At 40.1% G+C, this 12,125-nt stretch overlaps 1 protein-coding gene across 4 annotated transcripts in view; it reads left to right on the top strand.

Annotated features, from left to right (window-relative positions):
- LOC131109867 (calcium-activated potassium channel subunit alpha-1a-like) overlaps positions 1-8,796 on the top strand; it is an 84,378-nt gene extending 75,582 nt beyond the window's left edge. The window contains exons 42-50 of one of the 4 annotated variants that reach the window (XM_078788735.1): positions 381-605; positions 812-1,004; positions 2,231-2,344; positions 2,456-2,548; positions 4,242-4,372; positions 5,027-5,221; positions 6,383-6,501; positions 6,595-6,807; positions 7,779-8,796. In XM_078788735.1, coding sequence (XP_078644861.1) covers positions 381-605; positions 812-1,004; positions 2,231-2,344; positions 2,456-2,548; positions 4,242-4,372; positions 5,027-5,221; positions 6,383-6,501; positions 6,595-6,807; positions 7,779-7,800 — 1,305 coding nt within the window. In that variant the 3' untranslated portion in view covers positions 7,801-8,796. Of the gene's footprint in view, positions 1-380; positions 606-811; positions 1,005-2,230; positions 2,345-2,455; positions 2,549-4,241; positions 4,373-5,026; positions 5,222-6,382; positions 6,502-6,594; positions 6,812-7,778 lie in introns of those variants that run through there. The other 3 variants (XM_058062310.2, XM_058062311.2, XM_078788734.1) reach the window with 3 other exon arrangements.
- Positions 8,797-12,125: the final 3,329 nt, after the last annotated feature.

Here is a 12,125-nt window from a genome sequence, read left to right on the forward strand (position 1 = left end):
AACTTGGTCAAAGATCCGGTTTATGCCGCTGTTTTTTTATTCGCAAAACAACTTTTCGAGGATTCAATAAGTGACCAGAATGCTCTGCTGTTTTTTTTTTTTGCTGTTTTTAAGGAAAAAACATTGGTGTCAAAGGTGCTTTACTGTTTTTTTTTATTTACCCAATGCAAAAATACTAGTTGGAGGTCCTATATATATAGGATAGACCAAGAAAACATTGGTCCAAGATTGTGGTTAAGACAGGAGCGCTTTGCTGTTTTTGAGGAACGACTGCAAAAATGTTAATCAAAGATCCTCTATGTGACAAGCGTTTTTTTTTTTAAGAATCTACTGGAAAAAAAACTAGAAGTAGTCAAAGATTTCTCCCTCTTTCTGTCCAGACTCGGAGCGAGGCAGCCATGACGGTGCTGAGCGGCCACGTGGTGGTGTGCATCTTCGGCGATGTGACATCGGCGCTGATCGGCCTGCGTAACTTTGTGATGCCGCTGAGGGCCAGCAACTTCCACTACCATGAGCTCAAACACATCGTCTTCGTGGGCTCGCTGGAGTACATCAAGCGCGAGTGGGAGACGCTACACAATTTCCCCAAAGTCTCCATTTTGCCCGTGAGTGCCACCTTGTGATCATCTATGGTGTAGCGTGTAAAGCAGGGGTGTCCAAACTGTGGTAAAGATATTAGATAATACACTTACTTCATATTTTTTAAATATGAATATATGATGCTATATAGATGATTCCCAAAGAAGCAACATTTTTCCTGTGAATACATGAGCTAACGTATGCCCCCCCCCCCACACCCCCATCCTCAAAGGGCACGCCGCTGAGCCGAGCAGATCTGAGGGCTGTCAACATCAACCTGTGCGACATGTGCGTCATCCTGTCAGCCAATCAGAACAATATTGACGACGCGTCACTGCAGGACAAAGAGTGCATCTTGGCGTCGCTCAACATCAAGTCCATGTTGTTTGACGACAGCATTGGCGTCTTGCAGGCCAACTCCCAGGGTAAGCCGGCGCCGTCGTCGCATGAGCGTGGATGTCGCCAAGAATCACTTTGAATCTCTTATGACCTTTGATGGGCTACATGATGTCAATCAGACTGTATTAAGAGCCGCAAATGTCCCAATTAACAAAGCTGCAGTCAAAAAACATTAACATTTGAGGCTGTAGGGAACCCCCTAATGTATTTTTAAAGAAATCCACAAGATGGCAGTAGCTACAGTATATTCATTCATTTATTCATTTTCTACCGCTTATCCTCATGATGGTCGCAGGGGTGCTGGAGCCTATTCAACAAACAAACTAGATTCTTGGGTATTTAGAGTCCAGTCCCCACCCGGCCAATCATAAGGTTAAATATTCAAATTACGCAATTAGCATCAAATACTTGAAAATGTGTTTGTCCTTTCAGTGGAATAATATCAGAAAAGCCTTTTGACCTCCTAAAATTCCTCCTAAAATATTTTATATATATATATATATATTATATTTTATTATATATTTATTATATTTTATATTTATAAATATATATATTTATAATTATATACACATAAATATATATATATAGCAAATTTATATTATATATAACTATTAAATATATAATATTAAATATGATATATTAATATTATATATTTATCAAATAAATATGATATATGTGTGTATATAAATATCAAATAAATATATATATATATACGTATATATATATAAAAATAGCAAATATATATAAAATATTTATTTGAGATATATATAGCAAATATATATATATATAAAATATTTATTTGAGAGATATATAGCAAATAAATATATATATTTATTTATTAAATATTCATTTGCTATATATATATATTATTTTTGCTATTTGCAAAAATATATATATATATATATATATAATATTTATTTGCTACATATATATTTGCTATATATATATAATATTTATTTGCTATTTATATATATATATATATATATATATATATATATATATAATGTATTTGCTATTTATTGGTCATGTTTGTGTTAGTCATCAGTGAGTGATGGATGTCCAAAAATGGCCAATGTATATAATAAGGTACGGCATACTGCATGATGTGCAGGATGTCAAAGTCAATTCCCATTCAATTTTCACTTCTTTCCCACTTTTCCCACTTTTTTTTTTTTTCTCCCCGTGCGCACATGTATTATATAAATAGGCTGACATCAGCGTTTATGACTGTTTTGTCGCACTCTTATTTCAGGCTTCACACCGCCAGGTATGGACAGATCGTCTCCAGAGAACAGTCCGGTCCACGGCCTGGTGAGGCAGACCTCAGTGACCACAGGGGCAAATATTCCCATCATAACAGAACTAGGTAGGCTTCACGTGCGTCATTATTCTTTCATTAACTCAGATACTTGTGTGTGTGTGTGAGACGCCCGTGTTCTTGGAGTAACCGGTGTTTCTCCCCTTAATGCCTGTCCAGCAGCGTTAGCAAAAGCAGGCAAAAAAGTGCCTGTGATTTCACTCAGTCAGGATAAAAGCAGCGGGACCAGCATACAAATGATTACGGAGCTTGGTAAGAAAAGACAAAAAAACAAAAAAAAAAAAAAAAAGCAGCATTGTGCAAGTTTTACTCCACATCTGCTTTCTTTGACTTTCTTTATCTGCCTTCATTCGCATGGCAACAGTTTGGTTCTCGCTCCTTTCCTCTATCAGCGCATAATTTAGCAACGTCTGTTTTCCTCATATCCAACCTGTTGCTGCTGATCGGAGGATAATAGAACTGCCGCCCCCTGCTGGGACAGAAATATATTGCCTACGAGTCTGAAATTCGCACCCAAGATCCAAGACTTTGAACTGTAGCTCCCATGTTTATGGCGGTCAACGTTACTTTTTGAAAAGACGTCCGAATTAGTTAACCACTGGAAGAATAAAAACTTTTTACAATTATATATACAAAATAATACCCAAAAAAATTACAAAAAAATACAATTTTTTTTTACAAAAAATATTTTAAAAAAATCCAATGTTTTCTTGGTCTATCCTTAAAAACAAAACATATTTACGATCAATTATCGTTTCAACAAACGTTTCAGACATTACCTCTGAAGTATCAAAAATATTGATATTGCATATGAGGTGCTGGTATCGGAAGTATAGCTATTTCAGTATTGATTCACTAATGCTAGCTGTTAGCATTGTTAGCACTCGTACTTCCATGGTGTGATGTGAGAAAGCTATCGAACTTTCTTGGCATTCTCGCATTGTCGTCTTTAACATTTTAACTATGAAACATCTTTTGAAACCGGATATTTTTACATAGCATGAAGTAAAAATATTAGTATCGGCACCTTCGATATGAGTGCTAACATGGTAACTGTTAGCATGTTGGTATTTGAGTCATTACAATGTGTATATTTGCATATTTGCTTTTTAAAGCCAGTTTTGGTACATGGGTTAGGGTAACCCTGGTTAGGTCTGGTTTCGGGTCAGGTTTAGGGCTGGAGTTAGGATTAGGACATTGGACCGTATTATAATTTTCCTTCAACCTAATTTTCCATAAACGACACCTTTATTATTATTTTTATTTAATATGAAATTGTGATTTTTTTTCCCTGCGAATACAATTTTTTTTCTCTTAATATTTTGACTGTTCTTGTAAAATGACACTTTTTTTTATTATTTCTGCTGCTTTCATTTCTGCTATTTCAACTTTCTTATTATTATTATATCCATAATATTTGGACTTTATTATTAAACATTTAAAATAACAATTTTACTTTTGTACTTTGTAAATATAACATGTTTTCTTTAATATTTCAGCTTTATGCTACTAAAATGCATCCCCCATAATAGTTTATTCTCAAAGTTGCAACTTTTTTCATGTATTTTTTGTACAATTCCAGCCTTTATTTTTTTATTTTATTCTTTATTAACATTATAAATTTTTCCAACATAGTTCTTCAAAAATGACAACTTTTTGTTGTTTATTTAATTTTTTTTATTTTTCTCTTCTCTTTATTTCAGCTTTATGCTACTAAAATTACTTTATTTTTCCTCATAATATTACAACATTATTCCTGCAGATTTTTCAATATTTTCTCTTTTTTTAGTTATTATTATAAATTCTATTTTTAGAAAGTGCTGCAAGCCAATAGGCCAGTTTTAACAAATGCATATGAATTTCCGTGACAGATATTTTATGATGAAGTCAAAGCTTGCCATATTTCCCACATTAAAAACAAAATGTCCGTTTTCTTCGCTCGTAGTTAACGACTCCAATGTCCAATTCCTGGACCAAGACGACGACGACGATCCGGACACGGAGTTATATCTAACTCAGCCTTTTGCCTGCGGGACCGCCTTCGCCGTCAGCGTGTTGGATTCCTTAATGAGCGCCGTAAGTAATTGAGATGAGATTAACCCACAAACGATCAATTAATCGCTTGTTATGATGTCATTTATTTACCAGTAATTTGTAATGCGTCCTCTAGTGTTTACTACAGTAGAGTGTACTTTTACGCTATTACATATCACACTAGCCGCCGAGCCAGAACCAAGGACTCTATTACAGTTTAGCCTTGGTGGAGGTCCAGGTTCTCCTGGGTGCCATTCTAGTTTTACGACTACATTTATTTGGTTCTGATTTAAAAAAAAAAAAAAAAGGTTCTTCAACATTTAAAGTCTGATTCCAAAGTGAAGAGTAACAGACGTTTTCCAAAAAAAAAACCTCTCTGATCCTTTTTAAGGAAAAAAAAAAAATGCAGAGACGGGAAGACGTGATGAGACTGATGGCTTCATTTGTTCGCCTTTCACTTGAAGTGAGGTTAGAACAAAGCTGCCTTCAAGTGCACTGCCATGCAGTCAGAGGTAATGCTACCTAATGGACAGGCCTCATCCATCATCCCAGTCAATAGCGCTGTTGGCAACCGAGGGAGATGTCACGCCGTTGTTAAAGCACATATGGGCAAGGATGAATGCAGGGAGGGCAAGGCAAGGCAAGGAAAAGGGCAAAACATTTGTTACCAGACGTAACTTGGTTCAATCCCTGCAGACGTACTTCAACGACAACATCCTTACCTTGATCCGCACGCTGGTGACGGGCGGCGCGACGCCCGAGCTGGAGGGACTTCTGGCGGAGGAGAACGCGCTGCGGGGTGGCTACAGCACGCCGCAGACGCTCGCCAACAGGGACAGGTGTCGCGTGGCGCAGCTGGCCTTGTACGACGGGCCCTTTGCGGACCTCGGGGTAAGATGTCTTCTCAAACTGAGCTTGTTTTGGTAGTGAAATTTATAGGTTGGGGTTAGGGTTTTTTAGCTTTTTTTTAAGCTTGATGTTCCGAAGGTGGAAAGAGGTTGCGTTTAGGACTGGGTTGAGTTTAGGTCTATGGCTGAGGTTGGGGCTAGGGTAAGGCTTTTGCTTTGGGACAAAAGTTAGGGTTGCTGTAGCTTGTTTTTGTAGAGTATAACGGTCGTGTAGGTAAGATCAGGGTTGGGCGTGAGGGGTAGGGTAAAGGATCGATCCTTCAATAAGGTTAGGATTGGGATCACGATCAGGTTTAGGGTTTTGGTCACTGCTTGGGTTAAAGATTTGGGTCGTGGGTATATGGCGCTGATGATGTTTTTGTAGAACGGTGGTTTCTTACGTAGGGTCCGATGTTGGGCATTAGGAATTGGGTCAGTATAGTTCGGGTTAGGGTCACGATCAGGGTTAGGGTTTTGGTCACTGCTTGCGTTAAAGATTTGGGTAGTGAGTATACAGCACTGATGATGGTTTTCTAGAATGGCGGTTCCGTAGTTTGGGTCTGATGTTGGGCATTAGGAATTTAGTCAGTATAGTTAGAGTTAGGGTCAGGATCTGGATTAGAGTTTTGGGTTAAAGATTTGAGTAGTGAAACATATGCCATGTTAGGGTTAGGATCAGGGTTAGGGTTTTGGTCACTGCTTGGGTTAAAGATTTGATTGATGGGTATATGGCACTGATGTTTTTGTAGAATGGTGGTTCCTTAGGTAGGGCATTAGGAATTGGGTCAGTATAGTAAAGGTTAGGGTCAGGATCAGGGTTAGGGTTTTGGTCACTGGTTGGGTTAAAGATTTGGGGAGTGAATATACGTGAAGATGGTTTTCTAGAATGGCGGTTCTGTAGTTAGGATTCGAAGTTGGGCATTAGGGATGGGTCAGTATAGTCAGGATCAGGGTTAGGGTTTTGGTCATTGTTCGGGTTAAAGATTTGGGTAGTGAGTATACGGCACTGATGATGGTTTTCTAGAATGGCGGTTCCGTAGTTAGGGTCTGATGTTGGGCACTAGGGATTTAGTCAGTATAGTTAGAGTTAGGGTCAGGATCTGGATTAGAGTTTTGGGTTAAAGATTTGAGTAGTGAAACATATGCCATGTCGTTGTGTTCATAGGACGGCGGCTGCTACGGCGACCTCTTTTGTAAAGCCCTGAAAACCTACAACATGCTGTGCTTCGGCATCTACCGGCTACGTGACGCACATGTAAACACACAAAGTCAATGTACCAAACGGTGAGTTTTCTGTCTTCAGGGCATTGAATCGGGGACAAAGTACAGATAAAGTACATCTACATAAGCATGTCCATGTTGGCTGTTTCCCTCTAGATACGTCATAACCAACCCGCCGTACGCCTTTGAGCTGGTGCCCTCCGACCTCATCTTCTGCCTCATGCAGTTTGACCACAACGCCGGCCAGACGCGGACCAGCCTCTTGCACTCGTCGCATTCCTCCAGTAAAAAGAGCTCGTCGGTCCATTCCATCACCGCCATCAACCGGAACAACCGCGCGAAGAGCAGGGACTCCCGGGACAAGCTAAAGTGAGTACGCACCAAACATCATCAGCCATCTTGTTGGGGTGTCCCAATCCAATATTGATAACGGATACCCAAGTAGTATGTATAATGTTGGCTATGTTGCAGTGTTAATGCAGTTGAATGTAAAACTAGTCATGCACAAGTTTCCTGTGGTGGCAGTTTAATGCAGGGAAGTTTAATACAACCAACTTCATCATACATTTGAAGTATCACACATGATGGCAAAACGTTATCAGCTATTACAGGAACGAGGCAGGCCCAGGCGGTGGTGAGTAATGGGGGGTGTATGTGGGGGTGCGGTGAGGTGGGTGTGTGGGGGTGTGTGGGGGTGAGGTGTGGGGGGTGGGGTGGGGGTGTGTGTGGGGGGTGAGGGGGGGTGTGTGGTGGGGGTGGAGGGGGGGTGTGGGGGGAGAAGGGGGGGTGTGGGGGGTGGTGTGGGGGGTGAGGTGGGGGGTGAAGGGGGGGTGTGTTTGTGGGGGTGAAGGGGGGGTGTGTTTGTGGGGGGTGGGTGGGAGTGTGGGGGTGTGTGTGGTGGGGGGTGTGGGGGTGTGTGTGGTGGGGGGTGAAGGGGGGTGTGCCTCCAAGTTATTTCCTTTCAACTTAAATAGCCAAAAACTTACCACTTCCACACGGATAGTGAGGATAACTATTAACAGTTATTTAACCTTTAACATGAACATGAATCAAACGTAATAATTTTTTCCGGGTACATGATACCATACAGCATCCATATCAAACATTAAACTTTCATATCAAGGCGGGGGGCCTCAAACTAGTGTCCTGCGGGCCACATTTGGCTCGACGGGCCGCGTGTTTGAGACCCCTGCTCTACACCAAACAACATAACTGGTCTCACCTATTATTACATAAAATCGAGTTAAATTGCTGAAGTTCGAAACCTGTTTACATACCTATGTACATGTGGGCGGTAGCACGGATCTTCGGTACTGACGGAGCTTTTGTGTCTCCTGTAGAAAAGACATGGTTTACAGATGAGTCGCCCACCTGAGGACCGTGAAGCACATCAAGCCTGTGAATACGCTCGCTGCCAGCAAGCCCGCCGGCGGCTCCAGTGGACGACGAACGCTCACGTCGGGGGAATCCTTGACTGACGCTAAAATAGAGACAATCAAAACGTTGTGACCGGCTTGGAGCTGAGCACCAAATACAAGTTTTGCCTTCTCAGCTGACTTTTTTTGCAGAGCAACAACATCAACATCAACAAACATTCGCTCCGGTTGAGGTTTGCACATCTCGTCTGTACAGTTTAGGCCGTTCACAACATTTGTGATTCGGACCCGTTTGTCCATCCGTGTCATGATTGACACACGGCTCCAGCCTTACCGCCCATCCCTTTGTCTTACCTTATTTCATAAAGTAATACATTTTCCATGTCGGGGAAACTCACTCACTTTCTTCCAAATATGATAGAGCTGTTTTGCTAATGACAATAAAAAAACCAAAAACCAAACACAGAGCTAGTTCTGACCGTAAAACGTTGAATGTTGAAGCCACGTATCGCATGAAGTGGGCCTCTTAAAGTCCTTCTTTGGCTTGAAGCACTGCCTCATATTTCTATTTATTTATTAGACGCCATGTGAAAACAGCTCTATCATACATTCTATGTTCCGCCCCTGTGGTTAAAGCGTACTTGGGATCGCCCAATGAATGACTTTAACGTGTCACTGGTACCACTAGAGGGCAGTGCTTTAGCCAACGGAGGACCCAAGACGGCCCACTACTGCGAAAAGAGGCTTCACTTTGCCAGTTTCTACAGAATGTATTTGTTAGCTCTTTAAAAAAAAAAAAAAAAAAAAACAGAGCAGGAAAAAGTCTTAAAATTAGCCCTTAATGTGAAATTATTCTCTTTGCCGTGTTTTTGACTTATTAACTTGTGGCTGCAAAGTGCTGCTAAGTTACGTCTACTAATGCTAGCAGGCTTGTACATAGTTTATTTTGTATTTTCAACAAATTAAACAACTATGTATTGTGTGTGCTCTTATTTTTCTTTGGAACTTATCATCATTTTTTCATTAGGCAAACAGGGCTTGGGCTCTTGAAATTTCCAAGGGTCCCTGAACATCTCATAAACATTCATTCATTCATTCATTCTCTACCGCTTTTCCTCACGAGGGTCGCAGGGGTGCTGGAGCCTATCCCAGCTGTCTTCTACACCCTGGACTGGTGGCCAGCCAATCACAGGGCATATTTAGACAAACAACCATTCACACTCACATTCATACCTATGGATAATTTGGAGTGGCTAATTAACCTAGCATGTTTTTGGAATGTGGGAAGAAACCGGAGTACCCGGAGAAAACCCATGCATGCACAGGGAGAACATGCAAACTCCACACAGAGATAGCCGAGGGTGGAATTGAACCCTGGTCTCCTAGCTGTGAACCACTAGACCGCCGTGCCGCCCTATCTCATAAACATTGCTTATTAATTTATTTCTTCAATTTAAACATATTCCTGTTTTAGGCTGCACGGCGGACAAGTGGTAAGCGTGCAGACCTCACACCTCGGAGACCAGAGTTCAATTCCACCATCTCTGTGTGGAGTTTGCTGGCAGGATGTGGAGGAAGATGACGTCCGAGGTACCTGAGTGAAGACAAGAAGGTGAGAAGAAAGTACACTAAAGTATAATCAAAATAACTAAATATGTCAACCTTTTTCATGTCAGATCTAGATGCTCTTGACAGTAGGACTGCTGTCAATGTCAACGCCGGAGGTCGTTTTCGGGATGAAGATGTGAGTATTAAAACGGTAAACTACACAAAATGTTACTTTGTGTTTCTATCAATTACAGTAAAAACGTTGAGATGATTGACTTGTTAGCAGGGTTTCCGCTACAGTGCTTTCCAAAGAGGGGTATGTGAATAAAAATGAAAAATAATTAGCGTATAACAGTCAAAATTACGAGTGCGCCTGAATGCCTCACAGCGCAAGGAGGATTGTTCCTTGCTTAAATTAAATTAAAAATTAAATTAAAAATTAAATTAAAAATTAAATTAAAAATTAAATTAAAAATTAAATTAAAAATTAAATTAAATTAAATTAAATTAAATTAAATTAAATTAAATTAAATTATTCATTCATTCATTTTCTACCGCTTTTTCCTCACGAGGGTCGCGGGGGTGCTGGAGCCTAGACTGGTGGCCAGCCAATCACAGGGCACATATAGACAAACAACCATTCACACTCACATTCATACCTATGGACAATTTGGAGTCACTAATTAACCTAGCATGTTTTTGGAATGTGGGAGGAAACCGGAGTACCCGGAGAAAACCCACGCATGCACGGGGAGAACATGTAAACTCCACACAGAGATGGCCGAGGGTGGAATTGAACCCTAGCTGTTTCCTAGCTGTGAGGTCTGCGCGCTAACCACTCGACCGCCGTGCTGCTTTAAATTAAATTAAATTAAATTAAATTAAATTAAATTAAATTAAATTAAATTAAATTATTTTGATAATGTAATGACCAATTTCAAAATAACAAACCAAGAATCAAGTTTCTTCGTCGTTCAAACTGAAATGTTGTCAAAATACAAACAACAATCAAGACCAACCCAAGTCGTAGCGACCCCAGCGGACCTAACGGATAAGCAAGCGAGGGGCGGACGACGCAGGCTAACCTTGTGACGGCGGTTTCCACGGCAACGCAGCGCTCCGAGTGCACGAGTGCCATGGTGGATAAACAGCGATCCTTTAGCAAAACAAGGGGGTCATTACTGCAGCTTGTCAAATCAATGTTGAGAGTGTCCCGGCTGATTAAGGCGTCCCCCTCTCAGCGGTGACACAGTGTCAATAGTGGCTGGCCCGTGGCGGCACACTCCCATGATTGGACTGAAAGGCCTATCAGTCAGGCGGCTGAGCCGGACTAATGATTCCCTGTGCTGCCTATTAGACAGACATGACAGTTTAATCCCGTGGACCAGACCAGGGAAAAGTGACCTTGGCGTTTCACATTGAGGCTGAGGTGAATTGACAAGAGCAGATAAATCTTTACCTTTAGGCTACTAATGGAATTAAAACAATGACAAACACTCGGAAAACGCACTTCGTTCTGATTTCTTCTTGTTCCCTCATTTAAAACGACCTTAAATGGGAATAATCGGCTTCAACGACAACACGAAACAAGCTGAAAAAGCTGGTACGGTCGTCCATTGCTATAAGTCAAGTTAGTTGCCGCCAATCACGTCCTCGGTCAAGGTAAAAATAATATTAAATGTTCTTTGGCACCTTGGTTAGCGTCATTAATGCGGAATGTATTAATGACGCTAACCAAGGTGCTTTAACTCTAACCAAAAGGAATGCTACCTGGTTTAATTTTTCCAATAAGTAATAATGTAAATCCAAATCATCTGTTCCAGAATCATTTTTTTCACACAAAACACATTAAAACAATTAAATAAATAATAATATAATAATAAATAAATTATATAATAATAAATTATGTATTATAATTATATAATAATAAAATTATACTTGCAGTAAACAAATTGAAATGCGTATTTATGATGACTGAAAGGCATAAATTACCTATTATGCAAATTTTTCGGCCCTTTGTATTTACTTTGTATGGACTCCTATAGAGTAGCTACACACAATAACCCACACAAAAGCTTTCTAGATCTTCCAGAATCTGTAATGTCTTAACACAACAATATGCGCGCCATATTGTATGTAAAACGAGGCATAATTTTCAATATTAAATGAAATACATGCTAACCGAGTCGATGATAACCAAAACATGTTTTGTGTCAAACACTGTTGAGTCTATGCTAGGCTATGTATAGTTGGCGTCTAGTTTCCGTTTGCCATTTTTAACTTAGCAAACTTTGTTAGAAGCTAAGGACATTTTTTTTATGGTTAAAAAAATAATATTAACAACACAGTTGGACTTACACACGACAATACATATTTGTATGCTAACTGCTAAATGTACGTATAACGAGGCAAAATATTTGTGTACATTTTCAACTAGCAGAGGTTCCAAAGTATTTTGAAGTGGTTTCTGCTTGTAAAAAGCTTGTTACATTATTAAAAATGGATTCAGTTATAGTATGTTTTAGTTAGAGTCCGGCCTTAAGTACATCATTTGAGAGTGATTTATACTTTGAGCGAGCAAGTTTCACGCATGAGATACTGCAAAACCTTTGCGTAAAAGTCGAAAACGAAAACAATCTGACATTTGTTTGGAAAAAATGTCAAGCCATCGTAAGAATGTAGAGGGATATAAATCAGAAGCAGGAAATGGCCTCCAAACATGGAAGAGAGGAGTTAAATATGACAGGATTAACCACCAACCGT

Source organism: Doryrhamphus excisus, unplaced genomic scaffold, assembly GCF_037039965.1.
Source record: "Doryrhamphus excisus strain RoL-2023G ecotype Guam unplaced genomic scaffold, RoL_Dexc_Guam_v1.1 HiC_scaffold_24, whole genome shotgun sequence".
NCBI lineage: Eukaryota > Metazoa > Chordata > Actinopteri > Syngnathiformes > Syngnathidae > Doryrhamphus > Doryrhamphus excisus.